This window comes from Nicrophorus vespilloides, unplaced genomic scaffold (assembly GCF_001412225.1).
Source record: "Nicrophorus vespilloides isolate i.1.1-1 unplaced genomic scaffold, Nicve_v1.0, whole genome shotgun sequence".
Classification (NCBI taxonomy): Eukaryota; Metazoa; Arthropoda; class Insecta; order Coleoptera; family Silphidae; genus Nicrophorus; species Nicrophorus vespilloides.
Genome location: NW_017099964.1, coordinates 1 through 26,306, shown reverse-complemented (window position 1 = coordinate 26,306; position 26,306 = coordinate 1). Strand labels below are relative to the sequence as shown.

General features: G+C 37.0%; 1 protein-coding gene across 7 annotated transcripts in view; it reads right to left on the bottom strand.

Annotated features, from left to right (window-relative positions):
- The window catches only part of LOC108566359 (plasma membrane calcium-transporting ATPase 3), a 29,841-nt gene extending 5,649 nt beyond the window's left edge, over positions 1 to 24,192 (bottom strand). The window contains exons 1-16 of one of the 7 annotated variants that reach the window (XM_017926206.1): positions 18,934 to 19,262; positions 14,184 to 14,355; positions 13,565 to 13,759; positions 13,212 to 13,495; positions 10,526 to 10,736; positions 8,671 to 8,706; positions 8,065 to 8,468; positions 7,738 to 7,980; positions 7,413 to 7,654; positions 6,712 to 7,351; positions 6,447 to 6,653; positions 6,189 to 6,387; positions 5,890 to 6,101; positions 5,680 to 5,831; positions 5,447 to 5,582; positions 3,366 to 3,443 (exon numbers count right to left, since the gene is read on the bottom strand). In XM_017926206.1, coding sequence (XP_017781695.1) covers positions 3,411 to 3,443; positions 5,447 to 5,582; positions 5,680 to 5,831; positions 5,890 to 6,101; positions 6,189 to 6,387; positions 6,447 to 6,653; positions 6,712 to 7,351; positions 7,413 to 7,654; positions 7,738 to 7,980; positions 8,065 to 8,468; positions 8,671 to 8,706; positions 10,526 to 10,736; positions 13,212 to 13,495; positions 13,565 to 13,759; positions 14,184 to 14,340 — 3,351 coding nt within the window. In that variant the 5' untranslated portion in view covers positions 14,341 to 14,355; positions 18,934 to 19,262 and the 3' untranslated portion in view covers positions 3,366 to 3,410. Of the gene's footprint in view, positions 1 to 1,004; positions 1,801 to 3,365; positions 3,444 to 5,446; positions 5,583 to 5,679; positions 5,832 to 5,889; positions 6,102 to 6,188; positions 6,388 to 6,446; positions 6,654 to 6,711; positions 7,352 to 7,412; positions 7,655 to 7,737; positions 7,981 to 8,064; positions 8,469 to 8,670; positions 8,707 to 10,525; positions 10,737 to 13,211; positions 13,496 to 13,564; positions 13,760 to 14,183; positions 14,356 to 18,933; positions 19,265 to 23,908 lie in introns of those variants that run through there. The other 6 variants (XM_017926201.1, XM_017926200.1, XM_017926205.1 and 3 more) reach the window with 6 other exon arrangements.
- Between the last annotated feature and the right edge of the window lie 2,114 nt (positions 24,193 to 26,306).

Here is a 26,306-nt window from a genome sequence, read left to right as displayed (position 1 = left end):
TCGTTTTTTTTTAAATTTTGTTTTGTTATTGTTGTTTCAGATGTTGTATCATAACAAAACTGTCTAATTGAAACAGCCCACGTATTAATGACCAAAGTGCCAACGTGTGAAAACCAATAAATAAACAATCGTTTTAAGTACATATCAATCTCTCACTTAACTTGTTATTACACCTCAACAATAATTCACATATATATCTATATGTGTGTAAAAGTGCGATTTTCGGATTTCATTTATTGATCATAACGGGATTATTTTTCATGTAACTTGACGCTGGCCATACCACATAATACAAGTTGACTCTCAGTTTTCAGTGTGCGAACGCAATCAGAAAGTTTATTGAAAAAAGATATGAAATTATATTAAAATGAAAAATTAATTCAGATAGAATAAAAAAAAATCAGCAGTTTTAAATAAAATAGAAGTAATAATATTAATTAATATTAACATTAAACAACGGAATAATAATAGTAATAACGAAATAAACAAATAATATATATATATATATATATTATATTATTATTATTATATATATATATATATCATTTACTATACATAACCACTAACCTGAGAGGTCTAAGGCATCTAAAAAAAATGTTATACATTCATCTAATCTACAAGTGAATTATGTACAAAAATAATACAAATACTCATTGATTTTGGTCACAGAAACAAACAGTAATTTTTCAGTTAATAAAAATAATTATTTTTTGTTGTTGCTTTTGTTGTTCCAAGGATTCTACTAGGTGCTAAGCTACTATATGTATATATAATATAAAAAAATATATTGGTTTTCGGAAACGTTCCTGGTGGACAGAGGTGGCGTCCGCGCGCAACGCCTAAGTGCTTCTAATGCAATAAATTAAATTTGTTTGTAGCGGAACCACCTCCAGTCGGAACGTTTATGCGATCTTCGGGCCAGGGAAGAGGGTTAATAACTTAATGTCCACCTTTTCTTTTTCTTTTTCCTCCTCTATTGTCATTACGTTACGTTATTTTCTTCCTTTTTTTTTTGTTTTCTTTTTATTCGTTTCAAGATAGAAATGGGAGAGGGCGGAACAATGAATTATGTAAAAAATAATAATAGTAAACAAACTCAAGAAGGGAATAAAGTTATAACACAAAAAAAATAATAATAGTAATAACAACAAAATAAAAACAAACTGAAAATATTAGTGAGGCACCGAAGGGGTGGCGCAAGGAAAGAAATTGTAAATTCGAGAAATAATATTAATAATAATAATCATAAACAGAGGGCTGATATACAGCGATTGAACGGCTTTGTTTTGCGATGAGCATCATGCAATGCTCGTGGCTTCGGAGGAAAGGTTGTCTCTACTGTAGTAGTTGTTGTTTTTTTTTTGTGGGGGGGGTGGGGTTGTTGGTCGGTGCATTTTGGCTTCAGCGTCACCGGATTCAGCGGCGGCGGCGGCGATTGAGATTGAGGCTTAGACTGTGGCTCTAAATCGGGGTTTCATGCACGGGCTTTGGCGGCTCGGAATTCGAGTTGGCGGGCGATGACGGTTGTGCGTAATGCGGAATGTGGGTCGGTATTTTTAGGGTATTGGGAGACAGCAACCGGTGACGGGCAGCGTGGTGTTCGTCGCGCTCGTTCTTGGGCGGCATCGGTGACAGCTTGGTGGCGGTTGGATCCTCGTCAATGTAGGTGATGTCTGAAAGGGGTCGCGGCGGCCATGGGCCGGTGTGGCTGCGCGAACTGCGTAAACTGTGTAAACTATGTACCGATCGCCGCTCCTCCAGGTCCTCCAGGGTCGACTTGAAAGCTCTGATTACTCGCAGCTGCAAACACAGGGAAGCAGGGTATTCATAAGGCCGGGAATCGCATGCACACACGTTCCATGCTCACGCTCACACGCTCAGAAAATATAACAAAACAAAAAAGAACAAACAGTAATCACCAAAAATTAAACAAACCAAAAACTATCTTCATTTCATTTAGAAATTAAATCGAGTGGTTATGAACAGATCATTGGATCAGCTTATTACTTAAAATAACAAGAATTCATCCTCGAACCATTGGTTAGTATTCATTAGTACACTAATTCTATTAAGCTTTTCATATCAAATATTTAGTCATTATAATTCGCTGCCATGCACGGTGCGTCTGTCCAACTTCATTAAAAAAAAAGAAAGAAATCAACATTGACATTTGTCTCGTCAATCGTTTAATATTCATATAACTCAAAATTTTAATTAAATCATTAAGTCAAGTGTATTTTTCTCCACCCGCTTTATAAAAATAATAAATTCACTAAAGAAACGACTTTAATAATTTTAAAGATATATTAGTTGAAATATTTTAGCTTCCATCGAAAATAACCTTGAGAATAATGAGTAATAGTCTTCCAGTGACCTGTTCTTAACATTAATCAAAGCAACATAAGACTCAACATATAATCATCGCATGTAATCACCGCAGCACGCGCCAACGGACAACACATTCCGGACTTCCGTTCCTTTGACAATTCTTTCCATTTCAGCACATTGGTGATAGTTTAACACACTTGTTTAACAAAAAAATATTATTTAAAATTAATTCTAATAAGAGTCAATAATAGAAATACTAAATTACTAATAATAAAATGTAACAATAGATATAGTAGAGAGCGACAGAGAAAAAGAGAAGTGTTTTAAAAGTAAAAATTCGTTATTAATAGAAGATAGATTAAACTAAAGAATTAAAGAAAAATATGTATACACATATAACTAAAAAAAAAATATAATTTGTAAGAGAGTGGTAAATATTGTGTACCGACACCGACAGATCGCCTTTACAGCCCCCCGTGAATAAATTAGAAATAATTGCAACCAACAAAGAAGGAATCGAAGCATATAAGTAAACATTTTCCAGTTATTTAGAATTAGAGAGAAAGAAGCAAGCATCAATAGCAATGAGAGAATTCGCCAGCATTCCCCCCACCCCTTCAGCCAATATTATTTTATATATATATATATAAATATATTTATATATTTATATATGTATATATATATATATTGTATTAGTTGGCATAACTAACCTAACTTAGTTAGGAGTATCAGTACTTCAGTTAATGGCCTCTTCCACTTGGCTGTGTTGTCGCGGAGAACACGAGTTATTTCCAATTGTATATATATATTATATATATATATATATTGCCCTTATTATATAATATTAAATATTTCTAACAAAACGTCTAAACATTCCGCTACCGACGAACTACGAGCTACTGGGGAGATATAATGTATATATTATTACGACATCCATTGAGGTGAGGTGGCTCTAAAACAGCTAACACCACAGTGCAACACAGCAGTAACGCATCGCAGTCATTGCATAAGCTAATGCCTACTACCAAGCTACGTACTTGTTTGTACTGCAACAGGATTTGCTTGAGACACCCACAGCGTTCCTATACCTCAGTTTCTCTCATGGGTTCCGCCGGCTAATAAATAAATAAAATTAAGTACCTATTAAGGATCATTAAAGTGAGAGTCTAGCAAAAGCTCGGTTCGACAGTGTATCCCCTGAATCAACAGGTATATCTTTTGATCGTGGTGGTGGTGGAGTTGTTGTTGTTGGTGGTGGTGGTTTATGTAGAAGTAGTAGTTGATATTGTATAGTAGTAGAGTAGCACATCGATAGTATTATGATTATTCTTCATTTATTTGGAAAGGGTTTTCAACTTGTTATTAATTTTTTTTTTAATTAACTGTTTCCGATATTAAGTTTTTACTCAGAGCAGTCCAACATTCGCAATTTTGCAACATCGACAACAACACCTAAATTTGGAGTTAGGAAGGGCAGTCGTGTATCAGACAGAAATTGAAATATACTAAAGAGTTGGAGAGAAATTAATCGGATCGGAGAAAATCTGATCGGAAATTCGGCATAGGAATAGATGTAAAAGAAAGAAAGAAATTGAGAGATTGATAGAGACAGAGAGAGAGAGTTCACGTTCCGTGTATGTGGGTGTAGTGCAACCTCTGAGACAACACAGCCAACTCGGGGCTCGGGCACGGAGCGGGCGGACGGACGGACGCACATGCAATAAAGTAATATATATATAAATATATATATATATACATAATATAGAATAAATTCTATCCCCTACAAATATTTACCAGAACGGCGCAAAAGAACGCTATAACTAACTACGTGTACCGCGAAAAGCTATCTTCTAAGTGTACTACGCTTATGCATGGCAGTGAAGAAGTGAATATATATATATTTAATACATGAAGTAGTAAAGCATGCCACAGAAGTTCATCATCTCAAAAATATAGTGTACAAAAAACTTATTTTTCAGATACACAAGTATAAAAAAAAGGAGAAAAATGATATTAGAACAGATAAATATATTACATCGAGATGTCGACGCGTCTGCAACATGTAGCCGACGCGACGACAATCTTGCAGCGAAGTATTTCTTACTCAAAAAAAAAACAAACAAACAAACAAACAAACAAAGATTTAAATTAAAAACAGAAGTCAAAGCAAATGTAACTTTAAAATATCACCAACTCGTTTGTCAAACAACGCAGGACGGTGTATATCCTCTGTTGGCTATAGTTTAATCACATTAGAACAAAAAAAAAATCAAAATCAAAACGACAACGAAAAAACATTAAACAGCTTTCGCGAATTATTTTCATTTTTAATTATTATTAATTATTTTTTTTCTGTTTCAGTCAGCATTTGCAAGACAAAAATGTTGTTTGAGATATGTCCTAGTTCGGAAATTATAACGTAAAACGAAACAAAAAAAAAATCAAAATCGATATATTATTTCTATACTACAGGGAACACTGACAACTAAAGCAGGTACTGGGGGTTCTTCAGTAACGGAAACCCAATGAACATCTTTATTGATTTTGCACACAGTCAGATGTCAATGCACCATGCTTTGTAGTTATTATTAATCTTTGCGTTTAATTAGACCAACATGACAACATGGGTAATGTGAGGGTGTTTAATACGTTCGTTAATTTTAATATCTAAATATTTGGGATAGTTATTGTTTCACACACATATAACAACAGTTGTTAGTAACGGGGATCCAGGGAAAAGTTGGTGTGGGTGGTGGGAGATGATTTTAACCTAATACAAATATTTGACCACGACCACGGTCATGGCCAAAGCGGAAAGGACACCTAAAATTCTTGTAAACTGAGAAATACCTCGTTTCATATTACTGAGTTCTGTTCATCAATCACTCATAAACATATTATACAAATATTATCTACCTCAGCCTTATAAGTGTGCGGCACAAATGGTCTCGCGATCAGACCTATTCATCCTATTTTATTATATCTTTTTTATTTTGTTTTCATTTCTTATCATTTAATAAATGAATTTTCTTATTTATATCTTTTTGTCTTATATATTTTAAGTATCTGAGTTTCGCACGCATTGCTGTGGCGCAATGCATACACTACAAGCACTTACCTGCGTTTGCAATCTAGTGAGACCCCTGATCCATAAGATTTGTCCGGCTCTCGGCTTCTTATCGGAGTCTACGTCGAACTTCTCCTCGCCAATCGTTATAGACTCGGTGTACTCTTCTGGGTGACCCCTACCCCATCTATAATCGATAAATGAACAGTTGCATAACTCAATCAGAATAGTGTTAGAGTGGATGTGGAAGGTGGATAAATAAATAGTTAAAATAAATGACATACGAAAGAATCTTTGGTATCTTCCTGGTGGGTACAGTAGTTACTAATTGGCCCCATAATAATGTTCCCACGCCAAAGAACAGACACCACAACCACTGCTCCAGAGTGAGACTCTTGGTGGAGAAGGCCATTTTACCATACTGGATGATGAGTACCTGCAAAGGAGAAGCGTTATAACATTTGGGTAAAACAAACCGTCGGGGAATGGCGAACCTGGGATGCGCAAGTGCCGATCCAAATACTATAGAAAATCGGATTTGTGAAGATACCCTGAAATACGTTTCTTTGACCATGAATCTTTCTGGCGTTGAACTCATTGAACAATGTCATCATGACGAAGGAATTAAATATCACCGTGAAGTGTTGCGTGGGGCCTGAGCCGAATTCCGCTCCCCTACCCGATTCAATATCCAACAACTTATCACCTGAAATGAAGTAAATCGATACAGGATTATCGGATTTGACTATCTCATATGTTCGTAAACTGTATGCCAGAACTGTGTGCCACTCACCTACAAACAGTAACGAAAATATAACAGTTAACTGATAAATGGCCTGGCCAAGAATGTTCTTCATCATAGTCCGTGAAATAAGAGGTTTTGTCCTGCCGTAGGGTTTCCTAAGCAACAGATCGGACGTGGGCAGTTCAGTGGCCAAAGCTAATGAGGCTAGAGTGTCCATAATCAAATTCACCCACAGCATTTGCACAGCCTGAAATCGAAGGACGGTATTAAAATGTGTTTGATTTTGTAGGTCAGTGCAAGTCGTACCTTTAAAGGACTGTCTTGAACAGCGCAGGCACCAATGAAAGCTACAATAACAGCTACAACATTTACAGTAAGTTGAAACTGCAAAAATTTAGCTATACTATCATAAACGTTTCGACCCCACATAACGGCCTTAACAATACTACTGAAATTATCATCGGTTAAAATAATATCGGAAGCTTCTTTCGCCACGTCCGTTCCGGCAATACCCTACAAATTGTTATGTTTAAATGATATGCATACAATAAATTGTGTGAAAATAACTTACCATAGCAAAGCCGACGTCGGCCTTTTTGAGAGCCGGTCCATCATTGGTGCCGTCGCCGGTGACGGCAACAACTTCTCTGTTTTCGCTTACTTTACTATCAATAATTCCCTTGACAAGTGTGTACTTATCCGTGGGCGACGATCTGGCGAGGACGCGTAATTTAGGCCAAACTTTATCAAGCAGATGCTGTTGAACCTCGCCGGTGCTGTCCCTGATTCGTCTGTTAAATTCCTTGCCCTCGAGTATGAGGAAGTCGTCGGTAGGTTTGATGATACCGCACTTGGTGGCAATCGATCTGGCCGTATTGATGTTGTCTCCAGTTACCATACGCACAGTGATGCCAGCCTTCTGGCACTTCCTGATGGCTTCCGGTACTTCAGGACGCACGGGATCTTCGATGCCAACCACGCACAGGCATGTCAAGTTGTTTACGATGTTTTCCTCGTCCTCCCAGTTTGGCTCGTTATCTATGTGGACCTGATTGATATCGGCCTTACCTGGCACGAAGTCACGGTAAGCGATCGAAATGGTACGCAAGCCGTCGCATGCCATCGGTTCGATGACCTGCCTCAGCAACCTCTCTTGCATATCCCTGGTGAATTTTTCCAAACGGCCGTCATGACCATATATGAAGGCACACCTGAAAGTTCCAAAGTTCGTTACAATTCTTCCGCTCGGAGCTCGCAGTAATCGTAACGTACTTGTTTAATATAATTTCAGAAGCACCCTTGGTGAACAACCGGTATCCGCCGCCTTGGCGTGGTATAATTGTGCTCATCGATTTCCTTACAGAGTTGAACGTGTAAACACGCGTAAATGTTTCCTCCGGTTGGTCGTCCCTGAGGGTTTGATAGTTCTTCTGCATACCCATAACAAACCCTAAAAGCGAGCACTCGGTTTTGTTACCCACTTGCTTCGGAAGCTCTCCTGGCTCTTCCGCTGGCTGAAAACATAAAACTCTATCATACCGATTCGGTAGGTTTGACAGAAGGTACACGCAAGTTATACGAGGCACCCGCTCTTTACCATTATCCTCGAGGTGTATGCAGAGTTCACCGCGATGCCTTGAATAATCAAGTTGCCGACTTCGGCAGGGATGTCTGCGAATTTTGGCATTGTCTTGCACAGCTGCTCGCAAATGTACGACTGCACCACCGTCATTCTGTTCGTCGTCAGGGTGCCAGTCTTGTCTGAGCAAATGGCAGTCGCGTTGCCCATTGTTTCACACGCATCTAAATGCCGCACTAAGTTGTTGTCTTTCATCATTTTCTGTAAAGCATTCAATGTTTAATCTCAGTATTATCCAGAGACAGATGTCGCCGATCGCCTTCTTTCCCTTCGTATCTTAATTACCTTCACACTGTAAGCTAAAGACAAGGTGACGGCGAGAGGCAAACCTTCCGGCACTGCGACCACCAAGACGGTCACACCGATGATCAGATGACGCACTAAATTGTTGGCGTAGGAGTTCTTCCATTCCTTCTCGTCAATTACAAATGTCTTAACGCAGAACTGGATGATCAAAATGACAACCGTGAGCACGGCAATGGTGGAGCCGGCGTAACCGATCTGTATGGCTAGCTTGGTCAATTTGGCCTGCAGAACGGACTTCTCCTTCTTGTGGCTGTCGGCGCTGTTGTTTCCTGAAGCCACATGATTACCCTGGCCGTCATCGCCGTCCGAGTTCCCGTGTTTATTCGAAACAGGTGCGGGCGAATTCATGTGGCTATTGCCTGTCACGGCAGACTCTTCATCACCTAAGGATCATTCACAAAACGAACTTTTGTAAAAAAAAGAAACGACCAAACGGCGGAAAGCAATTTCGAAACAAAAGCAATTGAATCTTTTTAAATTAATACTTCTATATGCAATACATATGCATATATTACTGTACAATTAATGTATGCAGACATTGCTTTAACTTGCTTTATATAAAGAAAAAAATAATTAAACATTCACCTGTCAGGCTTTTCTTCTTCCGCTGCTTTTTAGCCTCTGTACAAAAACACATGCAAAAGGAGAAATATTAGCAATCTCAAAAATAAACACTCCCAAAGTCCTGGCATGGGTAAAAATTTCAAAAAGTGTGGGGCGTCATAATGTAAAAGTATTTATATATTATTATATATACGTATAAAAGGGTTCTATGGTGAAAACCATTTACTTATTATATAATTACAGGTGCTCTAATCTCAGCAGTGAATAAACAATAATAACATACATGCCGCTATAGTAAAGCGCGTTCGGTATTTTCCTATCCCTGAACTAATTACAAATAATTAGTTTCAATCGTAGAAATTAATTGAGAATAAACAGGAAATAAGCCAGCGTACGCGTCCTGATGAAATAATGAAAACAAGCGAATATTCAATTGCATCCATATTCATCAATGGATGCACTAATTCACGAATTATCAGTTTAGAATATCAATCCTGAAATTTCCACGAAACATGTTACGCAACTGCAATAATAGAATTTAATCAAAGCATAATTGCACACGATGATCTTTTACGAAATATATTTTTATTACGTGTTTTTTTTATGAATGTTATTCACTTGAATTATCCTTATCTGAGAACAATTCTAAAACACATAAAATATTTGTGTTACAACTTAGCACTTTATATATTTTTAATTTGATGTTCCGAGGAAAAAATCAAATTCATTGCAAGCAGTCAGAATATTTTCAGTAGAACCGCGAAAGTTTTATGTAACTGTTAATGTTCAAAATCAACTTAGACAATATAAGAATTTGTAATTTGTAACACATTAAAAAAATAGCTTTTTAGCAGGGACAAAGAAAATAACGATGTAAAAGAAGGAGGTTGACGCATTTTTATATATAAATACATCGAATTCTGTAAAGCTTCAAAGTGCAAGGGTCTAAAATAAGAAGCGCATTCCGATGGTCCAATGCGACTGAGAGAAGAAAAATAGATAAATGCGAAACTAAACGAAACAGTAAACAACGTGCCGACGACAAAGTTGGACGATGGATGAAAAGGAAACTTAATACTTCGAGACGTCTTGATCTTTTCCATTTTCCGATTTACTCGAGTCTAATAATTACGTCCGAAAAAATGTTTTATGCGGATAATTCCGGTTAAACAAACGTACGGAAAAAGAGAAAAATAAAAAAAAAGGTTAGCAAATAGAAAACGTTTGATTCGAGGAACTTCATTATTCATACAACAAACCCGTCGATATTGGCAATTCAATATATGTACAGAAGATTAACGCAGTTCACTAACCATTTATAAGGTGTTATAACTAATGATCAGCTTTCTATTTCTATTCTTTAAAATCATGTTTGTTTTTGTTTTTATTTTTCTTCATCACAACGTTGTTTATGCAATGTTTTTCTTTTCTCAGATAGAAAGTTTATGAAATATTTATATAACTGCACATAGCAATAAAGAGAGATGGTGGAAAATATGTGTAACATGTATGTAGAAAGCGGAGGAAACAGGGGACGCGTGTAACGAATTAATTGGAAGAGACCTGCTTTCGCACAAATAGAAATGGTTTCACCATAAAGCACTTATGTCCACCGAGCGCCAACTAAAAGAACATGTACAAAATTGGTAGCAAAATAATTTCAAATAAAATAAACAAAAATGTTGCGAATATACTGAATGAATAATAATAAAAAAAAAACGGGGGCAATAACAATGCACTAAACATCGATACATTTATAAACAATCTATCTAATATACATCAAAATCTGAAGATAAATTTCGTTCATATGTTTTGGGGTCATCGAAAGTACATAAATCAAACAAACCCATGCCACGAGAGTAAATCTGAATGTTACCTTTCTTCATCTTCTTGATCTCCTGTTCCTGCTCGTCGACGGCTGCACCAAGTAAAGTGAAGATGATACCAGCCTGAGAGTTGACACCGACGGCGGCGACGAGCATCTTTCCGGATCCTTCCATCACGTGTGTACCGGAAAGCACCATCGGGTCGAAGGACTCGCCTTTCTTCACGTGATCAGACTCACCGGTCAACGAGGATTCGTCAACCTTTATGCATGTAAATGAAAAAGAAGAAATAGGCGAACGCCAAAGCATCAGTAATGGCAGTAATAAAAACGTACAAAAAAACCGACGTCCAAAATGGCGTTGATTTTCTGCACCATGATATTCTTAGCTAACAATCCAACACGTAACAAATGTACAATTATAATTTTAGATTTATATTTTACTTGGTACAATCATCATTCGCACGCAACGGTTACAAGTAAAATCCTTTGTATATACAAAACAGTGCTTAATTGCCAAAACAATTTTATTTGCAGCGCGATATTCTACTACACATTGTATTTGCAAATACAGTGGAACATCGCATAACAAGCAAAATGAATTGTAAGAAAAATGACTCGCTTAACGAGCGACGTTTCGCATAACAATTATGTGTATTTTTGAATATGTTTTACAATCCGGAAATTAAACTCGTTAAGCGAGATTCTACTGTATTTATATATCGCGCTAGTTCCAATTTCGGCGAAACAATATTATCCCCCGAATGAATAGGGTCGATTAGAAAGTAGCGCGAAAACGAGAAGGGCGGAATCATATTGATCGACTCACATTCATGCTACCTCCATGGGAAAAAGCTACGACAACAAGGAGGGAAATTTAAATAAAATATATTGTTCGGAACCAAAAAACCAAGAATCTTCGATTCATTAATTGCTCAGATTTATTTGTATAAATTATTTTCGTTTTGACACGATTGTCTGGATTTAGTCCAAACGAATATAATTCACGTGAACTTTGGACGCTAACAATAAATACAATATAAGCTTGTTTCTCAAAAATCGTATGTTTTATATAATACATCCGAGACCACTAAACAGAGTTTCGGATGCGACCACTTTTAGGGCTGGGACAAGAGATGTTAATAGATTTGGCGAAATACTACTTGGTATTGATCCGGCCAAACATAAGGTTGAAGCAAAATAGTATCTCGCTGGAGTTGACCCAAATGAAAGGCATTTGCGCAAATGGGGAGCTAAATCAGAGCGAGGCAAAGAGAAGGGCGAGAGAGAAAAATGAAATTACAAAAGAAGCCAGGTAGTTGCTTTCCTTTGATTGTAAATGTTATATAAATGAACTAAACATAGGACATCAAAGACGAAATCGAACACCGCTTGAATGAAAATTTCAGAAAAATAAATTGGATTTCTGTGAATCAAACGAATATGAAGTAACTGATCGAAATTAGATTAGGAAAAAGACTAGTATTTGATATATATTATATTAAATTTTAATACGTAACATTTCAATGAAAAATCTGTAATTAGTTTAGAATATTTGCTGATTGTATTTAAAAAAAATATAACTATTTGAATTGAATGCATATTTGTTATTATATCAAGCAGAGCAACGATTTGAATAAATTGTTGTAGTTATAGAGAAACTGAAAAACGTTTGCAAATATTTAATGGGGATTGTGTTTTACTGCTTTCGTAAATAATAAACTGTTCGCACAGTACTAATTTTAATGATATTTAAGCCAATTTTGAAATAAACGATTATCGATTGCGGATTAAATTTATATCCAACAATAACACTGAAAATAAATTTGTATGTTTATACTAGATATGAGAGCTGATATTTATTTATTATTGGGATTACCGACCTTGGTTCTTTATTGTATTTAATAGGAGGCAAACCGTGTGTGGGAAGGATAAATTGGAAGGAAAGGTGCGTTGACCCGGGCCAAAATATCAATAGGTTGCGTGTTCGATTTCGTTTATTTCTAAAAATATTTCCACGCGAGGAGAGAGGAACGACGGGGGAACAAGAAGGGAAACTCATCAGAACCACACCCAAATCCATGGCTTCGAAAGAGCCAGTAGGAAGCAAGAGGACGAAGAGCGAGAAAGTGGAACTTCACTGCTTCTTTCTCCTCCCAGCATAAACATCTCTAAATCCGAAACGAAAAATAAACGAAACAAATAATAACAATAAACAGGCTGCAGCTAGCAAAGGTGTATACACACGCGATGCGAGAACGATGATGGAAGGAAATTGAATAGAAGACATTACTTATCCATGCTAAATACATATTAAGTACGGATAAAAGGGTCAAAATTGAAACGCGCAGTCGACAATTAACTCAGCCGATTGGATTTCGCGACGGATAAACGCAATTACACCAACTGAAAATAGCACCCCATACAAAATAATAATAGTATTAACAATAATAATAAAGATTGTAATGGCAATAAAGATGTGGTTCTGGCTTTTTCCTTTACAAGTTCCAAAAATCAGTCAATACTTGTAGCGGAAATGTCAAAAATCAACTTCTGCTTCCCCGAAGTGTACAGTAGTTAATTTTCTCGTTTTGTTTTTCTTGTTACAGAAATAGAGCGGGATATTTTTAGAATAAAATCTGGTTTCGGATGTTGGGATTTGAACGTGAAACAAAAAATTACTACCAAAGAAGTAGTGAAAAGAGAGTATGATATACTATGATATAAATCGTGTTACCTTCAAGTCGTTGGACTGGATGAGGATACCGTCGGCCGGCAGCAGGTCTCCATATTTGATTTGGCAGATGTCACCGACGACGATGTCGCTGACAGAGATCTGCTTGACTTCGCCTTGCCGAATGACGGAGAACCGGTGCTCGCCCTCGATTCGATTTTGCAGGCCACGGAACTGCCTCTCCTTGGTGTAGTCATTGAACGCGGTTACTAACACAACTACTATAACAGATATCAAAATGGCGAGCCCTTCGATCCAGCCGTGGCTAGTTTCGTCATCTTCGAAGCCTGAAACAGCAAACCAAGAAAATCAGAACATCGCTGTTCTTTAGGGCATAAGTGTTGCGAGGTACGGACCTTCGTCTTCGCTGGGCGGCTGGTAAAATGATAGTCCCAAAGATACGATGGCGGCCACTTCGAGGATGATAAGCGTAATATCCTGCAGTGCTTCCCATACTAATTGAAAAAAGGTTTTCGGCGGTTTCGGAGGAATCGAGTTTGATCCAAATGTTTCTCTCCTGTGTTCGGTGTCCACCTGTGATCCACTAAGTCCTATTATCCAACAAAGAGACAAAGAAATAAACATCAAACTAATGATATATTATATAAAACACACAGAAACACAAACAAATGGTGGTGGACTCATTTTTGAATAGCAGAAGTTGGTATAGTCAAACGAGTGAGAGAAGCTATCTGCGAAGGTACAATAGTTTCTGTTGAAACCCATATACCACAATTGGTTTACTTTCTCTACACACCACCTAACCTACCCCCTACCCCTATGTACGAGTGAGTGTATGTATATATGTTATGAGGTCGGAAGTGGTGCAATGCATGGCATAAGATAGATTAGATATAATCCATTATTTCCAGTTTCATTGACGGACTTCGAATTTAGGAAGCTATTAAAAACCTATGATTGCATCATCATGTGCGAAACGCGAATATACGACTGGTCTGCTCTCTGCTTGCTTACCTTCGCTTGGCGATGTATATAACTTCTTGCACAGCTCCTGTACTCCTCCGATTTCGTTCACCTTATTCACACCCTCAGGACCTCGGTGTTCCATGAGGTCGCGTAAATGCTTGAGGGTGATCCCATATTGTGCGGGCCGACCGTCTATCGTGGCCATCGTTCTTAGCTAGATCTACAAGCAAACAAAACAAAGAACAATGAGAACACGGCAATTAACATTGGGATTAGCTCAGAGACGCAGCGGGACATATTAGGCACAGGTCATCGCCAAAACCGGCGCAACGATGACGAAGCTATACATTTACGAATGACTGCATCTTTTTTTGCTTCTGCATCTGCTATTACTGCCATCGATAATCCGCGTGGCTGCTCTAGCTATATATTCAAGATTAATCAAACGATAACGGTATTTGCCGAAGAACGCGATGATATTAAATATTATTTGTTCTGCTTTCGAGCACTTCATATTGCATTTATATTTATTGCCGAGTTTTATCCTTATACACATATAAAATATTATATTTTTTTTTTTTTTTGGTTCATCATCAGAACGCACAAACATCTAAAATATGAATAATTGCACCAGAAACCTTGAGCTAAATATGCTTTAATTACATAATTCCATTAAATATCCTCAGAGCACATTACCACGAAACGAGTGGCGTGGAACAAAGAGAAAGTAACGGACGGATCTTCAACTATTTTATTTCCATTTCCTTCTAATATCTTTTGTAATATTATATTAATACGTAATGAATTTTGATAAATACTCAATTGTAATCAACCTATCTATCCGCGGTATCGATCTTTCCGTACCTTGAAATTCTATTGATCTCATTCGATTCCGAAAGAGAAAAGGGGAAAATGCCGCATATAAAGGGAGCGGGGTAGAGAGTCAAAGACACGAAGAATGCGGTGACAGGCAGCTACTTCAAATGTAACATTGTATCGATCATGCACAAAATCTTATCGCGCCGTTATCTAAACAGTATAGTACATGGTTACATTTTTTCCTCTCTACGCCAAATAAAATAAAATAATATAGGGAACAAAAAACTTATATAACACTAACCTAAAAGTCGACCAACTACGTAAAAGGTATGCGCTGCATAATCACGAAACTGGCTTTTGTCTTGAGATTATTGGTTTTGTTTGTCCTTATTGATATCGATTTGTTTTCGTAAAGCGCGCGCTCACTTCAATTACCAAATAATTCTGTGTTCGACGACAGAGGGAAGGACATACTTTTTCAAATAAAACTAACTTGTAACAATTGTACGTGCCGCACCAACGGCGACTTTCGACTGGCCTAGCAAAACGGGAGTTTTTGTTCAGTTTCCTGTGCCAGTCAAATTACCTAAACCAGATAAGTCAAAGGCGAGCAAACGTTTCGACTCCTGTTTATTCTCCCCCGTTTCGAACAATCTGCAATAGATATTCACTAATACTAGTTTAACGACTTGTTATGCTGCATATATTTTCATGTTTAAAAACTAACAATTAGCATATCAAATTTTGTACATAATCAAACATTTATATAACAAATTCCTGATAAACGTAAATTTTATTTTTTACTTAATTATTTACAAACTATTTCCACTATCGTCTCAATGGTTCTCTTTTCAAATTCATTATTTATTTGTTCGTGGGTTGTGAAACAGGTTTCATACTCTTTCAATAATTAATTTAATATGAAACCATCGACAATTGTTGTAGGCGATGTAGAGAATAATATTATTTTTCGTACACATTCAAAACAGATTATTTATTTTACGTAAATAGAATTTCATACAATGTTTTCTTATAATGTTTAATTTTTTTCATATCTCTATGTTAACGATAAACACATTTTTGTTTTATTTACTAATCAAAACGTGCACAATATTTTTTGTTAATTATTACGTAGTATTTAAATAAACAGATCAAAAAATAGAAATAAAATACTCTAAAAATTTGATTAATACTTTAAACAAATTTGATATAAGTCGGAGTAAAGCCGATATATTACGGTTCAGCATCTGGCAACTAAATATAACCTGAATTTGTAAATGTGCTCATGAAGACAAAAAAAGAATCTGAGATTATATCGTATATAATATATATATTATTGGGTGTTAGAAAATTTGTAACATTGAGTTTTTCATGTAAAGAAGTATTAGGAAACGAGAAAATAACGGATCTGTGTTTCCGGTTTGCTGTATCTATCGTCACATATTCCACTATTCAAAATCTGTGCGTACAAGATTTGTGCGAAGCTAATCCATGGCTCGCGTTTATTTCGGGATTGTGAGTGATCGGTGCGCGTCTCAAGTGCGGCAGCTGAGATACGAAAGAGATGATAGAATAATTTTCAATTGGAATGCTAATCTTTTTTCGATTGTAGTAACAATAGTTAATTGGATTCATAATATTATTGATAAGGTTTGCTGCCTCCTGTATTAGAGACACCGATAATATGAGCAATTTACTGCAATGTGCGAGAGAAAATGCGGAATACCCGCCCCGAGGAAACTTTCTCTATGTCTGGGACGCCTATTTTTAAATTCGGGACATGTGATAAAGTTAATGGTTCCGAGAAAAAAAAATTGTTGGTTCGCCATTATCTAGCTATTAATAGTATCGCTTGAAACGTTTGTTTGGGGGTCTGGCAACGGCGGCCGAGTTGCTGGAATCCCGCTAATGGTCACCATTGATTGATAAGCATGAGCCAAGTTCGACTCGACCATTGCGCGATTCCACAAACATATTTTTGTTATGACTAAGATATTATTAATTCTCGTGAAGCGGTGCGGCCTCGTCCTTGATTGTTATAGAAAAAAAAAAAAACTTTAGTTAACAAACACGAGCCATCTGTTTCTGTTTCGCGAACAACCAGCACCTCCACGTTGTAACGTGAATAGACGACGGACAGACCTCCATGTCTGTCTTCCTTCGTGCCTTCGTCACGGACTTGTAACGTTTCGTTTCTTTATTCATTCTCGCAATATCCTTTTCCTCTTCGTTTTTCGCTTATATTCTTTCTTTATCTTTCTACTGTTGTGCGTTTCGCTTCGTTGCATAACTCCGACCGTCGGTAGCCGAGAGAGCTTTTAAAAATACCTCTAATAATCTTGGAAAAGTTTTTTGCTTTGGCCGAATGCCCCGCGATATAAATTTAGATCCCGGTCCCGACGTGCCTGTTACGTGCTGCACTATTGATAAGCTTCCCTCTTTTCTCGACCTCGTATATTTCTTTCTCATTCTACCCCTCGTTCTCTCGATGGTCGTCAATTACGGCACAGGGCATCGACTTGGAATTCTTCGCTAAACTTTGGCACAGGCGCATATCACGCAACTTCCTAAGATGTCGATGCGAAAGTCAAGTGCATTGGATCAGACTGATCGACGTAATTATTAGATGGAACTCGTAGCGGTTTTCTAATTAACAACAAGTTAACAACGGAACTATCGAAACAAGAATAAGCAATTGCAATCCGTGGCGGAAGACGAAGCCAACCAGAAATACTGGCACCGCAGATGGAATGCATACCTCTTCCGTGTAACGGGTTTTGCAAATGCCTTCCAATGACGCTTCGATTTCCCCTATAGGATTCACCCTAATTCCTAGTTAGTTATATCTGACACTCCCAAATCTAGCGAGTTCCTTTCAGTTTCTCTTGCGTTTTTGCTTCTTCTTAGTGTGTAGAATAATCGTTTACCTGAAAAGCGCGCGCACAAAACCGAATACATACAGCAGCAGCAATAGCGATGACGTCGAGCCACTACGATCTAGCTTCAGTTAAATTTGTATAAATCTGGGTCTTGGACCTGATTTGTGCGCCAGACATATGCTCAATAAAAGGAGGAAAACGCGTGAACATTAACGCAGCAGCATGAAAAGGCTCGTAGCATAAGACCCAAAAAGTTCCGAAAGTCGACAAGCAGATCAATAGTGATCTACAGCGCCAATCGCCCTTAATCGATGAATCGATAGAGACAGTGACATTAATTACGACCGCAATTCCTCTTTGGTGTGTCTTCAGATTTGGGTGTATGATATTGAGGTTATTTATAATGCATGCCAGTCAGGAATCTCACAGAGACGTGTGACGTCACACACGCTAATACTATGCCGACAACTGTCGGCGCTCACGACATCCGATCGATTTCTCTCTACCTCACGATTTTAGGTAAATTAAAAAGTTACGGCCATCATTTAAATACATTCAAACCAGATGGTGGCGAGATTGGGATGTGCAATTCGAGAAGATGAGAGTCTCGTAACTCCGAAGAGGAGGCGAATCGTACTACCATAAAAACATTAAATTGATTTTGCATTTTTCTTCTACTTTGGAAAATCTTAAATTGCGTTTACATTCGAAGATGCCCATCCCAGTGAACAACATTAATGATGATAGGTTTGGATAGGAAATAAATAGGTCATGCGAGAAGCAACGTGCTTCGAATGCGGCTTTCGCACTAACTTAGTTGAAGGTAGCAGCAGAAGTTGTACTGGAATCGGTAATAGTAGTAACAGTTGTAATAACTGTAGTAATATAAGTTGTAACTGTAGTAACAGTAGTGACGGTAAGATTGAAATTCAACAAATGTTGGATGTTATTTGAAGGTGGGAGAGACAGAGCAAGTGATTTGCAATGCACCGTAGCAACGGAAGTGATCTTAAGTATCGTTGTCCTAAGGCAATACAGGATCAGATAAGATAAGGCTGAGCAATACAATATAAGACGTTTGCAGTTCGATAGGCACTTACTGTATGCCCTGGTCCAATATCTCCCGGCTGCGGCAGCGGTCGCTCCGAGCCCTTGTCACAGTCCAGCCTGACTAGAAGTTCCGTAGTTACGGTCAAGTTAACATCGGGCGTCCAGTAACTAAAGATAAGCTGGGAAGCTGGGCGCCCTACAACGCACCCAGTCACTAACTAACACGCACTTCAAACGAACTCAAAAAAAAAAACTCTCTCGCCGAGCCGTTCTGCTCAGTGGACATGAGCACAATCCGATGTCGTAAATGGTTGTAAATGTTGGGGAGCAAACCAGAAAGCTTAATCGGCGCTGTTGTCGACTGCCTACCGCCATGCCTTTCATTAGACGCGCGCATACTCGTTGGCGCCACCTGGCGTTCCTCCAGCGCAAACCGTCTCTCTGACCTCTTCTTACTTTGTACCCGGCTACCAGAGACACAGAGAGAAGAAGACGAGGAGTGTAGCTTCACTCCAGGTCGTCGTCCAGGACGCCAAGTGCGCTTTCACCTAACCACGTATTCATGCCATCAATCCATCAGGACCGAACTCAGGAGGCGGATTTAAACACAAAATCCGCCACCGCCGCCGCCCTTTCTCCTACTCGACCTTTGACCTACTTCTTTAGCCGAAAAACGAAACGCGCTCGAGGGGCGGCCCTGGGCCCTCGGAGCTACCGCCCGATAGGGCGCAGGGGGCGGCCCAACGATCGGCTCCCTGCTCAGCCGTTCGGCTCCGCATCCAGATGCCGAGCAGGAGGTCGTCTATCCAAAGGGATGCGCGATTCTCTGCTTTCGCGGTGACCCTGGCTCAGAACCCCGTGGCAACTACGACGACGCTGCCAGAATTTTACATACTATATATCCTGAATCAATTCTATTTCAAGCGGGCCACGCAAGATCAGTATTAATGATTAGTAGGGTTTGCATTGATGTTACCACTCACAGTATCGTAAACCTATACCAGGCAATGCGTGCCAATACGGTAGGATCCTGCCATTTCGGTTGTAAACATAATTATGAAATATAATAAAGTAAAAACTATTTTAATAACATCACAAGTGTTTATTTTTATGATGCATACTCAATTATTGTAGAAAATTAACTTTGAGACAAAATTTTCTACAATAATTGCTTTGTTCACTAAAGTAAACATGAAAACACATCCGTCTGTTTTCATATTCAAAGATGATTTAAACTATTCCACAAATCCCAATACTGTTAGTGCTTATGGTAAACTATTTGTAAAGTGATTAAGTACACTAAGACTACTTTCAAATTAATGGGTCAACTGCGTAACTACATAACGATAGTCACTTAAGCCCCTTCATAATCAGATGTTTTTCCAACATAAACGTCTTAATAATGGGTTTTTCTTAATTATTTTATATGGTCTTCAAAATTAAATATACTATTTTGCATGTAATCTTCAACAAACATCGTGTGTAAAATGTTCTTCATATAATTAGAAGCTTAATGATAATACCGTCATATCACAAAAAAAAAACATGGCGCAAGCTTCAAGGAGTAATTAGTAATGTTTATTGGTTTATGACCATAATATATTCATGTAAAATGTGGCTATTTCGTCTATTGTTTAATGTAGCAATATATAACTTAATCTACTAATATATATTTTTTCTCACTATTTGTCTGTTCTATTCTTCTTATAGCATTCTATTTCAGTTGATAAAATTACTTCTTAATCTTATAATGTCGCGCGTGTATTGCTCACACATCTGGTGACATCATTTATATTTATAGAAAATATATAATAATATTATTATTTAATATTTAAACAAATAATAAATAAAATATCTTTATTTAATAATAATAAAATAAATAACTGTTATAAATGTCTATTGATCATAGGTCTTTCCGTCCTATTTATAAAAATTTCTTTTATTCTTGACAAAAAAATATACTTAGACCAGACTCCGCATGACAAATCATCGGATATGATGTTCATTGTACTATTTTTATTAAATTTCAAGTATAGTGGAACCTCGCTTAACGACTTTAATCCGTTCCAAAATTTCAGGATTTTTACTTGTATAGTGAAATATATTTAAAATACACATAATATATGTACACAAGTTTTAAAAATGATGTAGAAGGCGCGCAATCCGAGACTTCTCTTCTCATCGTCACTCGTCTTACAATTCATTTTTTGCTCGTTAAGCGAGGTTCCACTGTATTGCTATAGAAATGAAGACACAGACAATACAAAAATATTACATTAAGGTCAGGGTTATACAGAAGTTTTCTATGGATATAGACAATTGGATAGAGGCTTTGGGGCTCACGACCGAAGATACTTTCCTACAGTTCTTTAAAATAATTATTATTTGGGATCCCCAACTATCTGTAATCCACAACTGGATACAGGATGATACTAACAGTGATTAAGGAAATTTCTTTGGTCAATTAAAAAAAAACAAATTCCATTCGATAAAATTTCCCAAGGAAACTTAAATTAAAATAAGAAGTTCTTAAAACCTTTATCTGAGAATATTGCTTTGTGCACCGAGACCTAATTTTTATTTTATCAATCAAAAATACATCATAATTGTGTAACTCATTTATTATAGAAAACAAACAAATAATAGTTAATTAAACATCGACATGAAGCCGAAGTCTAAGTAGAGCAATTTCCCATTGTATTTTATTAAGTGCATCGTCTACTATCGATTAAGTTCATAATGATCATAAATGTTTTGTTTCGAATGTGTTATTCAAGTATAGTCGAATAATTAAGCACTAGTCTGCATCCAAATCAAATTGAAGTGCACCATTTCATTTGTATTTCCTATTGTCAATTATTTCGCCTGTAAAAGAAGACTAATACAATCGTAGAACAACGATTAGAGAAAAACAGATACAGCAACTGTCAGTCTATGAATTATTTTGTGTGTGTGTATGTTTGCTTCTTGTTCAATCAGGATATAATATCTGTCATGGGATTCTATTGAAATTTGTCTTCTTGTTTATTGTTGCAATTCAGATAGATGATTACCTGAAATGCTTCAATTATAACGATCCTCGCAGCTGTATTCTCGTTACATATACATAGTAGAGCTTTAAACGAATTTTGGAATCAAGGTAGCAATTGGGTCAGGGGCGAGATCGATAATCAAGTGAAAAGAAGGGAAACTGAGAAATGTGCATAATTTATTGATGGACTTCGGCGGTAGAAATGTTTGCAAACCATGTCTGTGAACAAACATTTCACTCTTTGTTGATGCAAGTTGACGATAGTTTGACGTTAGTAAATGTGCTGAAATTGATCTGATGAAGGCAGACCTCGATGTATTTTTAAATATTCAACCGTGCAATCCGAAGCTATTTACCAAATATCGTCTGATGATTTACTCAATTATTTTCTCCCCTATGGCAGAGTTAGATCAGCATCCCGAAGCGTCTGTGATAATTCGTTCGCATTTAGTAGATAAACTGAAAAAATTCTTGCAAATAAAAATTGTAAGAATAATAGAATGGAATTGATCGAAAAGAAAATCGTCTTTTCCTTTAAGTAAAATTAAAGAGAAATTCCATTATGCATGAGGAAGTATAAAATGATAATTCCACACGTCAAAGAAAGTGATTGCATATGCAAGGCGTTGCCTTTTTACCGTTTGTTACGAAATAAACTTTTTACGCAATTTCGGACAAATACACCTGAAGTGTTTTTTTTATCGCAAGCGAAAAGTAGATTTTGACAAAAGCATGCACCTGTAGTGTATATGCTAGAAGTTTGTTTCCTGTTCTGAACGCGACATTAATAAATAAAAATGCTCACGTCCATTATGAAATTCGGAATGATGTAAATAAAGCCAAGGCGATTTTTTTTTCGTATGCTCATCTATACTTAAACCAACAAGGTTACGTTTCGAATGGAACAGAACAACATAAAAATAATAGGAAGATAAAATTGTAAATGAAATCTCTTGTGAGATTTCAATGGTAAATTCTTCTAAGGACAAATATTAATGGATGTGATTTAATATTCCAAACGACAAGCTACTTTTACACTTACATTCATATTTAGGATTACATTCATATTTCCGGTGCATTACTCATGCGATATGATTTGTAAATCATTTTAATTGTATATTTAAGCCTTATTCTTATCAATTATAGTACTATCGATAAATGTAAATATTTTATAGTAAAATGTGTGTGTGTTTTTTTCATTTCTTAGTCAAGGATGATTTTAGTAAAAATGTCAAGGTCTTTACCGCCTCCAATTCAGTTATTCAGTCATAAATATAGAAAACGTTCATTTTCTAACAATATTTAGCCCTACAAAGTATATTAGATTAGACACCTTCAATATCCTTGGCACATTTAGGCATCATAACACAAGACACACGCCCTGAACTCATCACTTTGACTGTACGTACTATTTTCTCGAATAATCAATTGTAACGGCCTATTTCATGCTTTTCTTCTTCAACTTGCAAAAGCGTAACATTTTGTTGTTTGATTATTTTGTCTCCTGTGATAATACATTGCAGCTAAGGATTTGATTTCTATTCAAAACTATTCGCTGTGGGTTGCGAAATAATGATTTCCGAATGCTAATTCGGTAATTTATATATTTTTTCTTTTCGCTGTTTTGATATACAATTATTCCAAATTATTGAAATAATGCCGATTTTGAACTAGCAGATCACATGCACCACTTGTATACCGATTGAATGATGTACAATTAGTAATTATCGCGTTTATTGTAATCAAATGTACGGTCTATCGATTGGTATTGTTTGCGTTTGGTATAGTATGGTAATCAATCCAAGGTGCCCGTTTGATTGGACGGTGTAGGATTGTCGATGATAGTGGTTTTGTTTTTGTTTAGCATACTTTGAATTGATTGACCTTATGTAATCGTTGAGGGAAGCTAACCAGGGCGGATGAAAAAATTGGAAGATGGTTGGTGGTCGAGGTTTTAAGATAAGAAGATGATAGGGTAGGTTAGTTGTTGTTACCGTTTCCTGCTAATGATGCACCCTGTACATGGGGGCGGCTGTGTTGTTTCGTTGGGCGAGTGTGAGAAATGGGTTCGCTACGGCTTCCGTCCGTCTTGCGATGTACATACAGTAGTTATAAAAATAGTTAGTTCTCGACTATCACACTAGGAAAATTTAGAATTCACTGGTTAATGTTACGCGTACGTTCGGCAGTGTTACTATATAGATCAGCAAACTGGATGAGTGGTCGCGCACTACTAACGAATTGGCTCCCACCAGCCAGTGGAATCGAAGTGCGGATCAGTAGTTCCCGGAGGCGGCTTTTTGGATCATTCCTTCCTAAGGGATGAACCGCTCCTCGCTCGTCTGCCCTACTAACAAATCCGCCGCGAGCGTGGCAGAATTGCAGGATCGCAGGACAAGGACGAGGCACATGCCTTATTCGCCTGCTGGCCATCGCAGGCGGCTTCTAATTCGCCTTGAAAGGGGTGCAGCCATAGCGCGCGCGACGGACTGTTACCGATTTAGCCCCATTTTGACCCCTTATATGTGTATTTTGTTACTTAATTTTATTCTGTTTTCATATTTTTTTTCTCCCAAGCTCTCCTAGGCGGCAAAAAACGAAAGGCGCAAGGACGCCTCTGTTATCCAGAAGCAGAGACGCGACGACGCGCTCATGTCGACCTTCACTACTCTGCAACAAATATGAATCGAATATTCTTGCATTTTGATATAATATTCCATTGGAAGTAAGAACAAGCTTAGAGTGAAAATATTTGTGCATACTTCACCTTTGACTACCCAACACAAAACTTTTGTCTAACAATACCTTTCTCAAAACACCTCAATCCAAACTTCTAATTCTCTGCACCGTCTAAGCGCTACACTTTTACCCACAAATATCGATCTCCATAAATCTACAGAGTTATAGCTTTAAAGCAGAAGAACCGGGCCATGCAAACAATTTCTATTTTCGACAGAGTATATTATAAAAAAAAACGATCGTTTATAATAAATTTACCGCCTGCCAGCCAACCTTCCAATTATGTGAGCGTTTTACATTTTCTACCCACCAACAACAACCAACATTGAGATTTGATTGAGCAACCTCATTTGGACAAAAATTACTAATGCGACATAACAAATAATATATTGCCTTCTGGCATTTGTTTCAGATAACCAAATATAAAATAATAAACTGATTCAAAAGGGTTATAGACCTATGTTCAATTCGATTTATAGACTTATAGTTGATATCAAAAGGAATAAATCGTATTAGCTATGAAGGAAAGAAGCCATATACAACGTCATCTATCCACTTGATCAGCGGGATCCGAAGATCTGATATAACAAAAGGTTCACAATATCTGAACCGAGTGCACATGTCTCCTACTATCTCATCTTACGCTGCACCGAATCCCAGCAGCATCTGAATTGGGTCAATATGTTGGCGACAGAGTTCTTCTGCGATTCTCTCGCAGAAAGTTATCTAAACTTGTAAAACAAAATAATTGAAATGACTTTTCGAAATAAAACTAAAATAATACATTTACATCTCGTAAAGTTTATTCATTTTACAAATGATTTGCACACACGACGACCAACCTGTTAGTCAGATATCTATAATTAAATAGAATATTTCGATTATTCATGTTTGCATAATATTAATTACAAATAAAAGGTGACCGGTGACCGGAATTTTAAATAGTATTCACTCATAAACATTTTATGTGAGCGAATTGAGTAATTGAATCATCATATCATCATCATCATAATTTCGTCCTTCGGTAATTTAAAGAAAATACAGCAAGTACAGTCGTAGCAACATAGATGGAAGAAAACTTATGTAATTGATAGGCCAACTTAAATAAACTTTCAATGTTTTAACACGTAATAATCATTATTAATATATTTCTGACATTTTCTCCTACACATTATATAGATTATAGCGTTACGTGCGCATGTTTTTATTTTTATTGTATGCTCCTTATGCAAAATAAAAGCGTAAACTGCTTGGAAATGCGCACGATGGTTGGTAATCTGTACAAATATTAATAGTAAATCATTATCAACCAGCAATTGTTAAGCCTGTTCCATGCGTTAGTATTAATTCCAGCTGATGAAGTTGATATAGGTATCAAGCCCTATTGTGGACGTATCTCAAAACAATAAGGGCTTTGGTACGCTACCTTTGGTTGGGCAATTAATTCATGTAGACCAGCGTTTTCCAGATAGAATGAATCCAATATATGCATATGAAACCAGAATGTTTGGGGAATCTAGCAAGTATCGATATATTACTGTGGTTTTATGCGTTTGGCTGTAATTCGTGTTCAAAGTTAAAAAAATGCTCGAAAATGAAGTGTTTTTACATTTCATTGATTTTCTCGAGAACTATAATACATACAATGAATCC